The sequence below is a fragment of the Camellia sinensis genome, chromosome 5 (genome assembly GCF_055761805.1).
Source record: "Camellia sinensis isolate YWXY chromosome 5, ASM5576180v1, whole genome shotgun sequence".
Taxonomy (NCBI): Eukaryota; Viridiplantae; Streptophyta; class Magnoliopsida; order Ericales; family Theaceae; genus Camellia; species Camellia sinensis.
The window spans coordinates 127,612,163-127,631,540 of record NC_138965.1 but is presented as its reverse complement, the minus strand read 5'-3'; the positions used below and the strand labels follow the sequence as shown (position 1 = coordinate 127,631,540).

The 19,378-nt window shown below is 39.9% G+C and overlaps 1 protein-coding gene across 1 annotated transcript; it reads left to right on the top strand.

The window, feature by feature from the left end:
- Positions 1 to 1,551: 1,551 nt before the first annotated feature.
- LOC114296198 (ubiquitin-conjugating enzyme E2 5) lies at positions 1,552 to 18,026 on the top strand. The gene is made up of 6 exons (XM_082869779.1): positions 1,552 to 1,828; positions 1,947 to 2,026; positions 2,464 to 2,578; positions 2,694 to 2,746; positions 3,081 to 3,209; positions 17,683 to 18,026. The coding sequence occupies exons 1-6, from the start codon at positions 1,785 to 1,787 to the stop codon at positions 17,817 to 17,819; spliced, it is 558 nt and encodes a 185-aa protein (XP_082725905.1). The 5' UTR covers positions 1,552 to 1,784; the 3' UTR covers positions 17,820 to 18,026.
- The last annotated feature ends 1,352 nt before the right edge of the window (positions 18,027 to 19,378 follow it).

Below are 19,378 nucleotides of genomic sequence, written 5' to 3'. Positions count from 1 at the left end.
AAAAAAATAAAATAAAAACCCAAGTTCAAGACTTCTCAAACCATGGAGGCCAAACAAGCTTTGGCACATGATGTGCCATGAAGAAATATATGTCAAATTTTAAAGCCAGAAAAAGGATAACTATTTTTTTGGTGGTTGAAAATCCCATTTCTATTTTTGATTGAAACAAAAATGTTGGTTGGGTTGTTTTCATGACAGTGAAATAACTATCAACTTATTAAAAGGGCCCTTTCAACACTAAAATGTGGTTAAAAACAAAAGCTTGTCTGTTAGTTAGGTTGGGTTTAAAAAGAAAAAAATTATATATATATATATATATATATGTTTGGTTGTACTTTCCTATATATATATATATATATATATATTTGAGAAATTATATATTAGTAGAAAAAAGTGAAAGTAATTGCAAAAATATGAAGGTAGAAGTCAACCTATACTTTCAATTTTTTGTTTTTCGCTTTTATTATTGTATAGAAAAAAAATCGAAAAGTTTAAAAAATACTTATTAGAGCATCTCCAACGGTTTACCAAACTTTTTATCAAATCTGAGTAAAAAAATTACCATTTTTCCCAATTTGGTACCAGATGCTCCAACGGTTCACTTTTCACCAAATCTGTCCCGGGACAACCGGTTGGTCGACCGGTGAGCGGAAAATTTTATTTTATTTATTTTTTGAATTGTTTGAACCAGAAATGTTGAACTGTTTGAACCCTTTCCGGGACAACCGGTTGGTCGACCAGCCGGTCCGGTCGACCGGTAAGCCAAATTTTTTTTTTTTTTTAAATTGTTTAAACCAGAAATGTTGAACTGTTTGAACTTTTTCATGGACAACCGGTTGGTCAACCGGTTCGTCTCCCCCAACGGTCATGTACAGTGTTTTGATGAAATGCGAAGCCTGTCCTCAGTTTGATGAATCGTTTGGTGAAATCTCATTTTGATATCGATTTGGTGCAACCGTTAGAGCACCAAACAATAACTTTTTTATCAAAATTTAAATTTGATATCAAGTTTGGTGAACCGTTGGAGATGGTCTTAGTTTTATATTTGAGCAAAAGTATAGCTTTTAAAAATTCAAAAACTATTTTTGTATTATGTTTTAAAATTGGGTTATTTTCATAAACTTAATTTTTAAAAGCATATGTTTCAAAAATAGTTTGCCAAACAAGTTATCCTTCTTTGCTTCGGCGTAGGAAAAAAAATACCAAAACAAAACAAAATAAAAAACAAGAAAAGAGAGAAGAAACAAAAGGTAAGAAAAATATGTAGGATATAAGTTAACTAAAAATAACAAACTCTTAGTGTTGGGTAAAAATCAAATTTGGTTGGATGAATTTTAGCATGAAAAGTCTTGCAATTATATATATAATATATTATTGTCAAAAGTCATTTTAATGCTTATTGCATCTTGAATTAAAATGCATATAAACTCATCATATCATAGGAATATAAAAATAAAATAAAAATAAAAATAAATCACTAAGATAAGGTATCCAACCAATTTTTGAAGGGCAAATAGAGCCATCCCTCCACTAGGTATGTAGAAGAGATAATCTTGAAAATGATAGATGTATTGACAAAATAACAATATTTCAAGGGACCTATTGGCAATTACATTCTATTTTATCTCCAAGTTTCACTCATTGATGTCTGAAGACTGAGTGAACTATTTTGCTTGCAAGTAACTCATTTGCTTTTCTCTGCCTTCTCTCTTTCTGACTCTTTCTTCTCAGTTTCCAAACAACCGAACGAAAAGGGCAAAAAAATTGCAGAGAAAAAAAAAATCATGTCTTCCCCAAGCAAACGCCGAGAGATGGACTTGATGAAATTGTTAATCCTCTAATTGATCTCTTGAATTGTCTTTTCCTTTGTTTCTTTTGAATTAATTTGTACTTTTGGTTTTATTTTTTTGGAATTTTGTTTTTTAATTCTTTTTCAAAAAAACTAGGATGATGAGTGATTACAAGGTTGAGATGATCAATGATGGGATGCAAGAGTTCTATGTACATTTCCATGGACCCACTGACAGTAAATCTTCTTACCCATTTCTCAATCACATGTTCTGTACACATCTTGAATGAAAATTTGAGCTGTCAAGAAGTTTCCTCTTGTGGGTCTTTGCTAATCTTGATGCATATTTTATTGATTTTGCACTGTTGACCATCTACATATGTGATTGTGCTTGTATATTCTTGTTGTAATTTTCACTTCTTTACTCTAAAATGATCACCACTTGTGGAAGACTTCTAGGGGAGTTACACCACTTGTGGAAGACTTCTAGGGGAGCTACTTTTGGTTTCTTGTATTTGCTGCACACTTCTTGTTTGTTTTAAGTCCTCAACCAATTTGCTAAATTTAATAGTTGTATGGAAATGGGTGTTTTTTAATTTGAGCAGAAATAACTTTTCTTAACTTCCTCCCTTTTAATTTCATTTTTATATTCTCCTGAATTTGGGTCATGGCAGGTCCTTATCATGGTGGTGTGTGGAAAATAAGGGTTGAACTTCCTGATGCTTATCCATATAAATCTCCATCAATAGGCTTTGTTAATAAGATCTACCACCCAAATGTTGATGAGATGTGAGTAAAATGTTAAAAATAGTCTACAATTTTCTATGATGGGTACTGTACCATATTTGTTTGCTGAAAGAGGAATGGTTTCCATGTCTGACAATCTTGGTGAATTTAATTACAGGTCAGGCTCTGTGTGTTTAGATGTCATTAATCAGACCTGGAGCCCTATGTTTGGTAAAAGGAGTTATATTGCTGCGTTTGGCTCTTTGACCTGATTATGTTTTTTTTATTATTTTTTATTATTGACAATTAAACAAAAGTGTACGGATAAACTTATTGCTAATCTCATTGTTACTTGAATGTAAACACTTGAGAAAAAGTAGTGGTTCAGATAGTGTTTTGCGTTAAGTAACAAACGTGATTTCTAACCATGCTTTAACATAGAATGGGAAATAAGTTTATCTATACAATAATTCTTTAATTTTGAATTTAAAAAACGCAATCAAGTACTTTAAGTTACCTTTTAATTAAATAGTTAAGAGTGATCTTGCTAGCCATGTTTTGCCAGATCTGGTAAATGTATTTGAAGTGTTCCTTCCACAACTTCTGTTGTATCCTAACCCATCGGACCCGTTGAATGGGGAGGCGGCAGCTCTCATGATGCGTGATCGAACTGCTTACGACCAAAGAGTTAAAGGTATTGAAACTTTTTTGAAGTTATATGCTTGCCGTTATGCATGCTCTGCAATGATAATGTTGCTTGGATGAAAATCCCCTACTTCTTTTCCTTAATATATCTGAAAAGGGTTTGACTATTATAGATGTTCATACCAAATGAGGTTTAGATGCAGCCTTTTAAGGTCTGCATTATGTGATATTTATGTTTCTTAAGCATCTTGGGACTACGCAAAAACTAAATCCTTTTTTTGTCTTTCCAGTCATCCATATCTAAGCAATAAACACGTGTGTCCCCATGAGTCTGAAGCATGTCTGAGTCTAAAATAAATTTTAAAAAATAAGACACATTTCGACGTGTATGCAATACTTGTTGGAAAGTGTTAGATGAGTGTTATTGTCCAACAACACAAACATGCCACCTTCTTATAAGTATTTGTGCTTCTTAGCTTGCATGACAATTTACATTGTCTCTTAAGAGTCCTTTCATACTTTTAAAATGAAAGAAAAGTTAAGAAAACAAAGATTTCCATTGAAGTTAAGTTTGCTAATTCACATTGAAGGTATGTTTCCTAAAGAGTAATATTTGTTGTTTCAGTTCTGGAACTTTGTTTTTGCTTGCATTGTCTTTTGTGGCACACAATTTTGCAACCATTTCGACCGCCTGTGCCTCCATATTAGCCACTACAATGTTGTTTGCCCATGATGTTGTTGCACCCTAAATACTACAATTACCATGTATCTTGTTTAATGGCAGTTGCTACCTGTAGAAATTTAATGTATAAAGAGAAATAGAGAATTGTATAGATATTGATTGTATTATTGATTGATTTCAATTTGTATACAATGACTCTCCTATATATAGAAGAGAAAAAACATATTCACCTACCACACTCAACTCTCACCTAACACACTTACATCTACCTACCACACTCAACTCTCACCTAACACACTCAACTCTACCAACCACACTTATAGCCCCCCTCAAACTCAAGGGGGATAGGAACTAACCAACTTGAGTTTGGAGAGAGTAATAAAACAAGAAAATACATAAAAATAAAAGAGGATAGGAGACACTGTATGGTCGTGTCAGACCATTGGTGAAGACACTGGATGGTGGTATCATAACGTTGTAGAGGACACTGTATGGTGGTGTCATAACGTTGTAGAGGACACTGTATGGGGGTGTCACAACGTTGTAGAGGACACTGTATGGTGGTGTCATAACGGTGTAGAGGACACTGGATGGCGGTGTCAGACCGATGTAGAAGACAGTTTATGGGGTCATGTCGGACCGTTGTAGCAGACAATGTTGTGACAGTTGTTGTGACAGTTTACAGAGTCTTGCTGGACCCTTGTAGAAACTCACTGGAATCAATGTCGGGACAGTTTACAGAGTCTTGTCGGACCCTTGTAGAAACTAACCGGAATCAATGTCGGGACAGTTTACAGAGTCTTGTCGGACCCATGAAGGAGCTAACCGGAATCAATGTCGGGACAGTTTACAGAGTCTTGTCGGACCCTTAAAAAGTCGCACCCTCAAAAGGTGTGCCCAATCTTTCAAAAGGCGTGTCATCAAAAGGCGTGCCCAATCCATAAAAAGGCGTGCCATCAAAAGGCGTGCCCAAGTCATAAAAAGATGTGCCGGACATGATGGCGAGGCGCGTCACCACATTGGCTTGCGCGCCCGTTTTGTCGTCTGGCGTCAAGTGGCGCGCGATGCGCGTGTCTGCCTTGGCTATTTAACCAAGACGAGGCTGAGGCTGAGGCTGAGGCTGAGGCTGAGGCTGAGGCTGAGGCTAAGACAAAAAACTGGCTAAAAACCTCTGAGAAATTCTTCGTTGTCTTGAGAGAGATACTCTGTAACACTCTGTAACCAACCCTTCTCTGAAACACTCAGCAACCCATAACATGGCCTCTTTGTCCCGTAGTCTGCTCACTCTCTTTCCCGACCTCAACGAGTCCACAAGAGAGGTAACTGGTGCGGTTGCCCGTGAACCTCAACCAAGCGCCCCTGAGTTTGCTCCATTGACCTTTCCTATGCGGTCTGTGGAGCAAAGAATGACAGCGCAATCAGATATTGAGGCGAATCAGTATACATTGAAGTCATGTGTTGAAATCATGACTGCGGTCACAAACTTGTCGCACCGGCTGCAGAGTAGGACAAATGAGGTGCAGCAGTTAAACGCCCAACTGGCTCTGCTCCAGCGCATGTATAAGGATGCGCGAGCAGAGATAAGTATGCTAAAGGCGGAAAATAAGGAGCTGAAGCGGAAGGCCACCGTTATGTTCCGATTTGGAGGGCCGCCATATGCTGCAGTGGAGGAGCAGGGAGTAGTGATCGTGCCCAGTGGAGTGGGAAACACGGAGGCAACACCGTCAAGGGCCGCCCAGGACGGAGGCAAAAAGAAGAGACCGGCGGCAAAGTAGTGGAAGTGAGGTCGGTGGGTGGCCGTCTGCAGAAAAGAAAACAAATGTTTTGGTGTTTGTTATGTTTTGTTTTTTTTTTTTTTTTTTTTTTTGGTGTGTGTTGGGTTTGGAATGGTGAGCGGGGTGAATCCCTGATATGAATAAAACAAGTGTGTTTTTGCAAACTCGAATGGGAGGTGTGGTAATGTAGAAAAATCAACTAGAATGAATGTAGTTTTTTTTTTTTTTTTTTTTTTGGTGGTGAAAATAAGAATAATAATAATAAATAAAATGAAGTGGTGGAAGCCCGTGGAATCAATGAAGGCTAGTATAATATATTGGAGTGGGGAAAAGAATGATGGGAATGTTGAGTAAATAATAAAATAAAAATGGGTATTTGAAAGAGATTAAAAAAAGGGGTTTAGAGAAAATAAATAAAAATAATAGATTTGGAAATCAAACGGAAGAAAGAGAGTGGACAAGCCTACGTGGGTGGCTTTTTTTTTTTTTTTTTTTAAGATAAAATAAAATAATAAAATAAAGAAAGTGTCATAAAAGGGATCAAAGAGCACATGGGTTCTGAGGTTGTTCATAATAATAATAAGAATAAAAGGAATTAGTGGAGAGAGGGTAATTAGGATTATAACTTGCTTTTGCTAGTGGGAGGTCCCACCAGCACTATGTCTACTTTCCAACCCATCCCTCCAACACCTTTTGCACACCCATCCCCTTTTTTTATTTTTAAACCAATCTCCACCAGCACAAAACATGCTCATCTGCAAACCCAACACCCTCTCTCTCCACTTTATCACATGGGCTTGAGTAGAGAGAGAGTGAGAAGTGTGATTTCAAACTGCCAAAAGGAAGAGAGAGAGCTCGAGAGTGGTCTCAGCATCACGGTTTCAAGTTCACGCAGCTTGTGTCTGAATTCAATAAAATCATCAATTACACCGGACCCATATGAATGACACTCTTGCTGAGATATGGGACTTCCATTGGGTGAGAAACATGAGAGTTGACAGAGAATTGTAAACAGCATAACAGCCTGTTGCTGGAAATGAGTCCAGCGTGCAATAATCTTTACTGGAAGTGTGAATGGAGAAGTGACTCCCGTGGCTGCTGCTGCTGCGACGTGGTCATCGAATCGGAGTTGCCCTGTAAAGTGAGGAAATTATCGTCCCCGTACTGGTGAAAGAGAGAGAGCCTGTGTGTTGAGAGAGCTTGTCGGGCATTGATAGCATGTGGAGCTGTTGAACTTGATGATGAGCATGGGAAATAATAGCAGCAGCAGCAGATTTCTCTCTCAATCAATCAGCGGTGTTTATGCAGATCGGAGACGATGTTCAGTTAGCCTATACTCATCCCAACCAGCAATATGGGCTAGCCAAGTCTGCAAATGAGGTGGTTCTGGTCATTGAAGCTTACAAGGCGCTTCGTGACAGAGGTAAACACGTGTGTCGCTAAGAAGAAGAATTTGAAGCTTATTGATGTCGACGTCTGTGTAGAAAATTCCAGTGGACTAGGTTGAGGTCCGGCGGGCGGCCAAGGCGAGATTGCCGCCCGCCGGTGAAGCAAAAAATACTAAGTTCTTAACCTTGCTCTGATACCATGTAGAAATTTAATGTATAAAGAGAAATAGAGAATTGTATAGATATTGATTGTATTATTGATTGATTTCAATTTGTATACAATGACTCTCCTATATATAGAAGAGAAAAAACATATTCACCTACCACACTCAACTCTCACCTAACACACTTACATCTACCTACCACACTCAACTCTCACCTAACACAACTCTCACCTAACACACTTACATCTACCTACCACACTCAACTCTCACCTAACACACTCAACTCTACCACCTACTTCAATCATCAATGCCAAATCTTCTTTGATGTTTCATCTCCTCAAACATGCTATGCCAGCACACCACACCAAATTTGGTTTCTTGCAAAGTATTTATTTTGCATAACTATTTACTAAACATGTTTTTTTACTTTGGATTATAACAGAATTAATAATAGCTTTAAAGGTATAAATGGAAAGTATAAGTAGTGAAAGCATGTGTCTGATGCTATTGTTGGAGTGAAATATGGGCAATAGTGGGGCTAGGGTTCGGCAGATGTGAGGAATTGGTGGTGGTGTTGGTAGTGGTGGTGGTAGTGGTATTGGTATTAGGGTGATGATATGGTGGTTGTGGCGTTGTTAGTTGTGACTCAGGAGGTAACATTGTAGAGTTGGTGGTGATGTTATGGAAATTATAATATATTGTTTTGAATTGCAACGACCTTAACCTTGTACCAATCTGCAATTTCTGAAGCTCTTGTGAGTACTTCAAGGTTTATTACTAAGCACATTTTTGTTCCTCTTTTTTTCTTTTTTCTTTTTTTTTGTCTCTTTTGAGGATTGATTTTGTAGATTGGTCTAAACAATTGATTTATGCTGTATATATATTGTTTTAGTTTAGGCACAAAGGGTTCATTTTAAGTAACCTAATTAACCTATTTGTAAATGAGTTGGTTCTTGCTAAACCCAAACTAGCTGCATTAGCCTTCATTTTAAAAATGGGTTTGGTTGGTGGAATTTCCAATTTACCCTCGCTGACATTTAAACCACTTACAAACCGATCTTATCTTGTCAAGCAACTTTAAACCAACTCAATTCAAAGCTCAGAAAGGCAGCTTGAATGAATCTTTAAATTCATAATTTGTGTAACACAAATTTTTAGGAATGGCTAAGAAAGGGTTATTGCCCTTTGCTAATACAAACAAAACAATGTTTATCATTGTAATCAGTTTTAAAACTATTTGAAGTATTTTAATGTAGCATTATGTTCTAATTTTGCTGGCCCTATGTTAGTTTAGTTGTTTTTAATAACAATGTCACAGATTAGTACTACTTTAAAGGGTTAATTACACTTCATCTCCCTCCGTCAACTATAAAAAACCGTACAAATACCTCCTTTCTGGAGGGGGTGGAAGTCAAATAATTTTTATCTTTGAGGGGTCCAAATGCATGGTTTAAAAGTTGAGGGGTCAAACTGATAGTAATAATTGAGGAGGTAAAGTGTAATTAACCCTAATTAAAATATTTTGTAGAGAATGAGGCAACTACGAATTATTCAGAACTCTATTAAATTAAACAGACATATAGAAGTGGAGTTGAAGTTGGGGCTTCGGTTGGTAGGTTTATGCTGGGAGAAATTTAGGGGTTGTTTGGGATGATCTAAATAAGTGCACTTTTTGTCTTTTTACGAAAAGATGTACAGAAAAGTAGAGAGGTGATGTGATGGAAAAAAGATAAAAAGATAAAAAGATGGATTATATAGGGGATGCCAAACTTGGCCTAAGTGTAATTCAGTTGTCAAAAAATGTTAAATCTTTGGTTGGTCTAAGAAATTTAGGGTTTGTGATGAAATTAATTCTATGAGGTTTCATAAATAGTATGGAAATAGGGAATTATTGTAAAAACCAAAGGTTTGCAATAGGGAACAGCACACTAGCTCCGTAAGTTTAGGAAGGTAAATGTTCCCAGTTAAGGAAGATGTTGGGCCATGCTGGAGGATTCTTTTCCTCGGTGGCCGATTGTTCGAGTTTGAGGAGGTGTCGGAGGGAGTGGATGGGAAACGTCGGATTTCTATTATCGAGAGGGTGGAGGGGCTTCGACGGGCGGTAGTGTTGAATGGTTTGGAAGCTCGTTGGATTGTGGCCAGAATGAAGTTAGCGTCGAAGGACCCTAGTCGTCTACAGTTTTTGGGTCGTCTGAGTGGGGGTAGTTGGACTACAGCTGTCTGGGTACGAGGCGAGGAAGGAAGGGGGTCATTGTTTCAAGTAGTAGTTATGATAGGGAAGTAGTAACAACAGATTTACATACCTGTGTCAGCATTCGGTGATGGCTGGGAAGGGGTGGCGTTGGTTCTCGACGGCTTTGGGCTGAGCAAGGAGAAGGTCTCGCGACCCACTGGTACCAGGAAGGGTGCGTCCACTTCTGGGACAATGTCGGCCATGAAACGTGACTCTGTAGGGGCTGTTAGCTCTGGGGTGGAGGTGGATTGGTTCCAGATCTTGGATAGGTCGCTAGTGGGCAAGATTGGGGGGTTGGGTGGTGAAGGCTTGAGTTTTGCAACTATTCCTGACTGGGTTGGACGTTGGTGGCAGCATTCGGGAAAGGTAGAGGTGTGACCGTTGGGAGCTTCAGCTTTCTTGTTTGTTTTGCCAACCAGAAGCGAGGCGGAGGGGTAGTTGCGATGGCGGTGGACAGTAAAGGGGTCTGATCTACTGTTGGAGTGGTGGTCACCATTGGCTTTTTGTATTTCACGCCAGAATTTGCGGCCTGAGAAGAGTGTGTAAATTCGGGTGCTAGGTTTGCCTCTTCATCTCTGTGGGGACGTGGTGTACTGTATTATTGGTGATCGGTGTGATGGCTTTGTCGAGGCAGATGAGTCGTCGGTGGATCTAGGTTCAATTCGGTTATGTGTGCGATGCTTAGAGAATACGCCACCGCAAGTCTCTTTCCGATGGGGGATGTGGTAGTTTTCGCTGCCAGTGTGTGTAAAGGCAGATCCGGTGGTAAAGCTGTGGTCACCGGCGATTGAGAAAGAGGGGGTATCTGGTTCATACAAGGCAAGGGCGAATTTTGGGCAATCAGAGCAGGGATTTCAGCCGAGATTGGAGGTGAATGACTATTTGCACAGATTTATGAGAGAGAAGAGACCCATGGGTTATCGGGGCAATAGTCACCCATTGGACCACCGTAAAGTGGATGTGGGCTACCAAAGGGGGTCTAAAGGAGGGCAATTGGGCTGGAGACAGGCCCTGGCAACTCGTAAAGGAGAGGTGGACCAAAGTAGGTGGGCTATGGTAAAAATTCAGGGGCCTCAATCGGGGGGCCAGGAGGTTAAGGGGGTGGGCTCTTTAGTTTGTCATTTAGGCCCAAAAGGGGGTGGTCTTTCAAGCCCAAAAGGGAGTGGAGATTTGGGTCATCTTGGGCAGTCCACAATTGATCCTAATGTGGGTCGGTCTGACAGAGGAGTGGGTTGTAAGGCTTCATGTGAAACATATCCAGCTGAGATGGGTTGGGTGGTTTCGATAGGGGCTGGTGTCCATCACTGATGGTCTGAGTCGTCATCTGGGATGGAATTGGTGGTCCACTGTGACCCATCTGCTGACAAACTAAGGGCGTGACAGGTAACGGAGTCAGAGGGGGCTACTACTCAGTTGGCGGCCTCGGAGTCGAACAAACGGGAGTCTCAACTTGAAACAGAGATGCCTTGAGGTACGCTTTGGGATGACCGAGGTGGGTAGGAGTACGACAATGCTGGAGAGTTGCAACCCTTGGTATTGGTGAATAGTGACTTGGTTGTATGTATGGGACAGCAATAGAGAGGGTTCGACAACTCTGGGGGTTTGACTGGAGAGGAAATTCCTTCGGCTGAGGCTGTGTTTGAGTGGGTGCTAGAATGGATCAGTGAAGTCAGTCGTGTTTGGGTTTGTCATTTGAAGGCCACGAAAAGGACGCCATGCTTCTATTTGCGGCAGTGAAGGCTTCGTGGCGGCAAGGGACTCCTAGTCCAGGGGTATCTATGTCTTTTGTGACCCCTTTTAAAGGTAATCGGGAGCTTAAAAATTTCGAATGTACTGTGATGATCATGGTGTGAGGCATGTAGGACGGGGTGAAAGAAGAGACTGGAGGGGACCATTGTTGTTGAAATGAAATTAAAAATTGTATCGTGGAATGTGCAGGGTTTGAACGATAAGGTTAAGAGGGTGACGATGAAGGCAGTGTTGCGGAGTGCCAAAGCTAACATTGTATGTTTACAAGAGACGAAGATAGAGGAGGTAGGGGTGAAGCTGATTCGAGAGGTGTTTGGGGGGAGGGGGGAGAGATTTGTGGAGTGGACTTTTTTGCCCTCTTTGGGCACAGTGGGAGGAGGGAAGGGTTCTTCTATGTTGGGATAGGAGGGTAGTGGTAAGGGAGAAGGAGGAGGAGGTTGGAGGTTTTTCTGTATCTTGTTTGTTCCGCTGTGTGGAGGATAATTTTCGATAGGGTTTTGATGGGGTGTATGGGCCTGTGCAGAATTCAGAACGGGATATGTTTCTGGAGGAGATGGAGAACATAGCATTTCACTGGGATGTTCCATGGTGTGTAGGGGGTGATTTTAATGTTGTTCGTTGGCCATCGGAGAAGGTGGGGAATGCTAGGACCTCGGGCGCTATGAGGTTACCTATCCAGGGGGGTAGCTTTACTTGGTCAAATGGCCGGAGTTTGTCTCGCATTGATCGGTTTCTGGTTACTGGGGGATGGGAGCACTTTTCCGAGGTTGTTCAGCTTCGTTTACCTCGGCCTGTGTCTTATCATTAGCCCATTTTGCTTGATAGTGGGGGGGATCCGTGGTGGTCCTATGCCATTTCGCTTTGAGAATATGTGGCTGCAAAAGGAGGGTTTTCTGGAGTTGGTTCGTGGATGGTGGAATTGTTATGTGTTCCTTGGTTCTCCTAGTTGTGTATTGGCTCATAAATTGAAGATGCTGAAAGTAGACTTAAAAAGGTGGAAGAAGGAGGTGTTTGGTCGGCTAGAGGGCCAAAAAGCAGCGGTGGTGCCTTTACTTAAATCTTTGGATGTGCTAGAGGTTCAAGATGGGCTATCTTCTGATGCTGGTATTCATAAGGAGGCGGCTAGACAGGATTTTGTTCATATTTTCCGTATGGAGGAGGTTTGCTTTCGTCAAAAGTTTAGATGTTTGTGGTTGAAGGATGGGGATCGGAATACAAAATTCTTCCATTGAAAGGCAAATGCTCATCAAAGGGTTAATCAGATTAGTAGGATGCGGGTGGATGGCCGAGACTTGCATACAATTAGGGATATTAGGGACGGGGTAGTGGGCTTCTATCGGTATTTGTTCCGTCCACAGGAAGGGACATGGAGGCCTAGCCTGGAAGGTGTTCAGTTTGATATGATTTTGGGAGAGGATCGGGAGAGGCTGGAGCGAGCTTTTACTGAGGAGGAGGTGTTCGGGGCTTTGCGGGCTATAAGCGGGGATAAGTCCCCAGGCCCAGATGGTTTGACTATGGCTTTTTTCTAACATTGTTGGAGCGTGGTTAAGAGTGATGTGATGGCAACATTGGAGGCTTTCTTTGTGTCTGGGCAATTTGAGAAAAGTTTCAATGCAACTTTTTTGGCTTTGATTCCTAAAAAATGAGGGGTTGAAGATGTTTGTGAGTTTAGGCCTATTAGTTTGTTGGGGAGTGTGTAAGTTATTGGCCAAAGTGTTGGCAAATAGGCTTCAGGGAGTTTTATCGGCAGTGGTGTCCGAGTCTCAGAATGCGTTTGTTGGGGGGAGGTAGATCTTAGACGCAAGCTAACGAGTGTGTGGATTCTCGGATTCGTTAGGGGCGCCCTGGTTTGATTTGCAAATTGGACATTGAGAAGGCGCATGACAATGTTCACTGGGAGTTCCATTTGTATGTTTTGGCTTGTATGGGCTTTGGGGAGACTTGATGTCAGTGGATCAAATTCTGTATCTCGATTGTGCGGATGTCGGTGTTGATTAATGGGACTCCGGTGGGTTTCTTTCAGACACATTGCGGTCTTCGGCAGGGAGATCCTTTGTCACCATTGCTATTTCTCTTAGTGATGGAGGCGCTGAGTAGATTGTTGGATAACGCCGTGCGCGAAGGTCTATTGGAAGGTTTTGTTGTGGGCTCATTGGCTGGGACTCCTATTGGGGTTTCGCATTTGTTATATGTGGTCGATGCTTTGATTTTCTGTGCGACGGAAGTGGAGCAGGTTGGCTATCTGAGATGTGTTTTGCTTAGTTTTGAGGCAGTATCGGGCCTTTGGGTTAACTTGCGGAAGTTGGAGCTCATTCCAGTTGGGGAGGTTAATAGGCTTCCTTTCCTAGCAGCAGTGTTGGCATGTAAGGTCTCGGTTTTGCCGGTGTCCTATTTGGGGTTCCCGTTAAGGGCTTCTTTCAAGGTGAAAGTGGTGTGGTGGAGTGGTGGAACGGGTTCAACGTCGACTGGCAGGTTGGAAGTGCCAATTTCTCTCGAAGGGCGGGCGGTTAACATTGATTAAGAGTGTGTTGAGTAGTATCCCCACTTATTTTATGTCGGCTCAAGTTATTCCAGTGTCGGTGGCACAACAGTTGAAGAAGTTTCAGAAGGACTTTTTGTGGGGTAGTGGTGGTGATGATTTTAAGTAACATTTGATTAATTGGGGACAGATCTGTCAACCCAAGCAAGCTGGCGGTTTGGGGGTGAGGAGGTTGTTGACTTTTAATCGAGCTCTGTTAGGGAAGTGGTTGTGGCGCTTTGCTGTGAAGCCTTATAGATTGTGGCAGCATGTGGTGGCTTCGAAATATGGGGTGGACCGAGGGGGTTGGGTTTCGGGAGCTGTGTCCTGTGCTTATGGTTGTGGGTTATGGAAAGGGATTTGGATGGGGAGGGTGGAGTTTTGAAAGTGGGTAGGGTTTAAGGTGGGGGATGGGATTAGGGTGTGGTTTTGGTAGGACAGGTGGTGTAGGGAGGTTGTATTGGAGATCTGCTTCCCTTTGATTTTTAATATTGCGACGGATCAGGAGGCTACGGTTGGGTCTTATTTGGGTTTTGGGGATGTGGTGGTTTGGGATATTCAGTTACGCCAGGAGGTTCAAGATTGGGAGGTTGATCAGTTAGTGGAGCTAGGGGTTTTTTTATACGGATTGAGGGCTGTTGGTGTCACGCCCCAAGCTCCGTGACACCGCCGCACACTCATTTAAGTGAGCATGCAAGGCTAAGAGTCCAATCACATAAACCAACAATGTAAAACACTTATATTAAATATTTAAGTATCATAATGCCAAAATCCATAAAAATAAATAATTCTTATTATATAAAATTGTCCACCAAGTCCACTAATTTAATCCACTAACAAAATCATAATCCAAGTATTTAAATCATAGTCATACTCTTGACACTCCCACAAGTAAAAACCCCGCGCAACTCTACTCCTCAGAATCTGGAAAAAAATAAAATAAGGGTAAGGTAGACAGCCTAGTAAACAACTAACGATCACTGCTAGCTGGATCAAGTATACAAAAAAAATAGTCGATAACCAATAAATATAGTTTTGCTACAATTCAATAAATAAACAATTATTTTGTAAGATGGTTTTATAGTTGAAAATAAATAGAGTAGCTATACATTCTAGTTGAAAAGACAATGAGATAATTCGAAGAAATTTCGTTGTTCAAATCGATGGTTCAATATTCAGATGGTTCAATGATGCGATTCACAAAACTCAAGTTTTGGTGACTACGGTCACTTAGCCCATGACAAGGCTCAAAACCACACATAGGCCGATGGTAAAGCCAAAAAAAAAAAACTAGTTTCTGTGCCAATAAATAACCCCCATTGGCTAGGGTCCAAATCATAGTCAGATTAGAGTGATGTTCAGAATTCTAACAATACACAACTTTTAAATAACATATTCGATATTTTCAAAATAAACATTTGGTACAATTTTCAGAATAGTTTCACAAAATATTCAAATAATTTTCGTAATAATATCCGATGTTGTTTTATACTTGGCCCATATTTTATTTTAAGAGAATAGGAAGGCTATAAATAAATATTTATAATTTTAAACGATTTCATAGGAATAAAAATGAACCAACAATGATAGAAGGTTACTTACCTCAAACAGCTAAAATAATATTTCCCAAGCTAATCTCAAATTACCAAGATCTACCTCAATCTCACAAACCTAATAAAATATTACACCGCATAAACAATTATTATTTGCACCCATCCTTCTTTTCTTCTAACAACAATAGAATAAATTAATCCGATAGTCTACTAAAAGCTCCCATAAATTATTTGCACCCATCCTCCTCCTTCCCCATTTTCTTTTTCCCCTTCTTTTCTTTTACTTTTTCAAACCCTTGAGAAACAGCCTCCAAACCCTCCACAGCGATTCTGAGCCTCTGTTTCGTTTTTTTTTTTTTTTTTCTCCTAGACTAAAAGCCACGGCATGTTGGCTTATTTAACCTAATTTTTTTTTTCAAAATTGCAAAATTACCCAACTAAGTTATAGAAATTATAATGTCATCTCATAACTAATTTCTTGATATTACTAAATGACCTATATAAATTAATTTAATTACCAATTTATCCAATAAAATAATTCTACACATAACTTGGGTTTTACAGTTGGGGTGGGTGAAGATGTCATGGTGTGGAATGGGGTGGGGACAAAGGGACAGTTCACTGTAGCGTCATTTTATTCAGGGTTGAGGGGGGATGGTGGTCGGGTCTTTCCTTGGACTAGTGTTCGGGTTCCGGGGGTTCCGACTAAGGTTGTTTTTTTCATGTGGACGGCTGTCTTAGGTCGGAACTTCACATTGGATAATTTGATGCGGCGGGGGCATATCCTAGTGAATTGGTGTTGTATGTGCTGTGAGGATGCAGAGACAGTGGATCATTTGTTTCTTCATTATTTGCTGGTGTCGTATTTACGGGGCTTCGTCTGTTCACTCCTTGGGGTTGCTTGGGTTCAGTCCCAGGGGGTGTTGGATTTCCTTTGGGCTTGGCGAGGTGTTTGTCTCAGGTGGCAGCGTCGGCAGTGGCCTTGGCTATTGGCCCCATTCTGTTTCATGTGGCTACTTTAGTTGGAGCGGAATCGTCGTATCTTTTTAGGGGCATTTCATGGTGTTTCTTGGTTACAGAATCGTCTTCTTGTAGTTATGTATAGTTGGTTGGAGGGTAGTGTAGATCCGGATTTATTTATGTTTCTCGATTTCTTAGATGAGGTGATGGGTTCGCCCTTGTTTTATTGGTTTCCCCAATTTGGGGTGGTTTTCTTGTATTGGTTACATCATCTTGATGCTTTCTTAATAATAATTGCTTATTTATCCCAGAAAAAAAAAAATAAAAAAATTGTATAGAACTACAATATTTTTTGTAGAGGAGGATATTGAATGTGGTATGTACAGCTGATGGTTTTAGAGAGAAAGGGGACCAAGAAATTGGGTGCAGTTTTGTTGCGGACAATGCTCAAATGATCATCTTCTCTCTGCCTTTTTTATGATTCTACCTTTTGAGCTCGAGCGAGTCTATATACAAATAAAATATGAGAAAAGATAGTAAGAGTACACACTCTATGAGAGTAAAAATTATCTGGTAAGCATAGTCTTGTGTTCATTTCATTTAATAGCATATGATCATATGAGAAGAGTTAAATTCCATCCTTGTTGGAAAATACGAGATTAGTTCAGATAGGCTGAAATGAATAGTGATGTTTGACCTAATAACATAGGTATATGAAAGAAGCATCAAATGTACTTTGTTCAAACAGGGGGCCGAAATGGATTCAAGGATAATTGAAAACACCATGCAAGTAGTCGTGAGAGGTTCTTTGTGAATTGCATTGTTCTTTGTGAATTGCATTGTTCTTTGTGAAAAGCTCAACTTCTAGGCATTGCCACAGAAAAAAAGAAAAAAGAAGTCATTATAGAAACATGTTTTGTTTGAGATTTTCAATAAGATGTCTATGACATAGAAAAAAGATCTCAATGGACCCCTTGACATGCACAATTTTATACATTATCCGACACGATGGATTCAATATGGATGATCAATTATTTTTTCTGTCGTGTGATTTGCCTATTAAGGAACAATTATTTGTTTCAATATCGGAAGCAATTAGTAGTATCACTACATTTTTATTGGGGTGAATGAGCTAGTAGTTTTGTGGTTCTGCTGTTTTAGCCACTTTCCGGTGTGCATTGATTGTGATTCTCTCTCTTTTGAAAGAATTAGGAAGCATTTAGTGCCATGTAAAACAAGCGGATTGTTGCTTTTTAAAGATGCATTTCCTTGCGGTTTTTTCAGAGAATGCCTTGTTTCTTTTAGATAGTGATTATTATTTTTTCAAAATAACACTTGTAGGGCGTCAATATCGAATTGTTTCATTTGGATGTGGTATCTGCACCTCCCCTTTAATATCTGCTATTCATTTTCTAAATAACAATTCTTGTTTTGTTCTTGTGCTAAGCCACTTAATGCGAATTTGTAACTATACTTATTGTGGTGTTTAATCATATCCAGAATACTGTGAGAAATATGCCAAAGCAGAAGATGTTGGAGCTGCTGCCCCGGAAGAGAAATCGAGCGATGATGAGGAGCTGAGCGAAGACGAATACGATTCGAGTGATGAGGCTATGGCGGGGCCAGTGGATCCATAGCCTCTATCTATGCTTCTCAAGTGTCTGTATCTGTACATGATGTTTAAGTTTTCGTACTCGAACTCTATAGAAAGAGACTATTTATTGGTGAGGGATGAAAATAAATCTCTCTGCCTCTGTCCTTAGTTTTCTTTTCTTTGCTGCTGTAAATAAATGAATTGTTGGTTTATGTTGTTGAAATCAATTGTTGGTTGTTTGTCTTTGAAACTTGTGTGACGAACATGGTTTGTGGTTATTTTGACATTTTCAGCATAGTTGCAGCATGGCAGGATGTTGTCATAGGTTGTGTTTAGATTATGGATTTGTATAGGGTTTGTAAAAGGAAAAGAAAAGGCTAGAGAAATTGAAAAAAAAAAAAAAATTATATTTTATTCACATTTTTAAAATTTTCAAATCCTTATCTAAATTTTTCATTTAAACAGTCTTATCGCCGCTGTTTGGGAAGCATAGGTTGGGGCTATTATAGCCTCAAAATGGAAATAAGCCAAAAAGCCTATTGTAGCAAACTTTTTTATTAAAAAAAAAAAAAATTAGTCTCGTATAGGGCTAGCCTACACTGTCAAAGTGTCAAATTTCTACATCACTTGGGAAATTACATTTTTACCCCTTCACATCAATTTAAAAAATTATAATTTTAGGAGTAAATTTGTCATTTTAACTTCAAACATCATTTCAACATACTTTTCAATACAACAACTCAGAAAAATTCATCACATCTTCCCAAACACAAAAACTAAAATAGACTACTAAAATAACCAAAAAACCTCTAAAATAACCATTCCCAAACGAGGCCATCGACTATATATGTTGAACAAGTCGCTTCTCCAATATGGTATGGGGACATCCCACCTCCACCTTGTGCTCTTGCTTCAAATACCATATAAGTCGTGCGGTCCAATCCCCACTTGGACATAGTATTTGTTATAGTCCAGTCTAACAGCCTAAAGCTTGTCTTTTGGGGTTCTAAGCCGAAAAAGTGCTTCTATCCTCAAGTTCCTTTTTTTGGGTTCTAAGCCGAAAAAATGCCTCCAATATACAAGTGTCAATTGGATTGAGTTCAAAACAAAATGTGTAGAGCATGGCATGTGCGACAGAGACAAGTCATCTAGTGGTCCAACCCCAAGTAAGGCGCACCCGACCAATTTCCAACGCCTCTTTTAACTCTTTTTTGGTGTCTTTTGTATCGAATCTTTGGCGAATTGCTCCATCCGGTCATGTCATTGCTACTTGATCGTAGATCACCCTCACTTCTAAAATACTAGTGTCATATATCATCTTATTAGTTCACTCTTATAGGGCAGTGGTGTAGAATGTTACTAGATGATGAGTGGCAGATCCACATCACCCCTGCTTTGTGTTGATTTCTACTGTTTTATCAACACACTGTAAAACTTCACTATATGTAGACACAAGTGTCCGTCTGTGATTGGTTGGGATCAAAATCTTTGTCCATCCAGTAAAGTCCTCCCACTTAATTTCTTCTCAAAAAAAAGAGAGCTTGTTCAAGTCACATTAATCAATCATTTTGCTATTAAAAAAAAAATTATAAAGACCATATA

Bases quoted from the DNA above. Each gene is read 5' to 3' on its own strand.
- LOC114296198 (XM_082869779.1), top strand. From the start codon at position 1,785: ATGTCTTCCCCAAGCAAACGCCGAGAGATGGACTTGATGAAATT. The intron at 2,579-2,693 runs GTGAGTAAAATG...ATTTAATTACAG, and splicing joins CACCCAAATGTTGATGAGAT to GTCAGGCTCTGTGTGTTTAG. The intron at 2,747-3,080 runs GTAAAAGGAGTT...ATGTTTTGCCAG, and splicing joins GACCTGGAGCCCTATGTTTG to ATCTGGTAAATGTATTTGAA.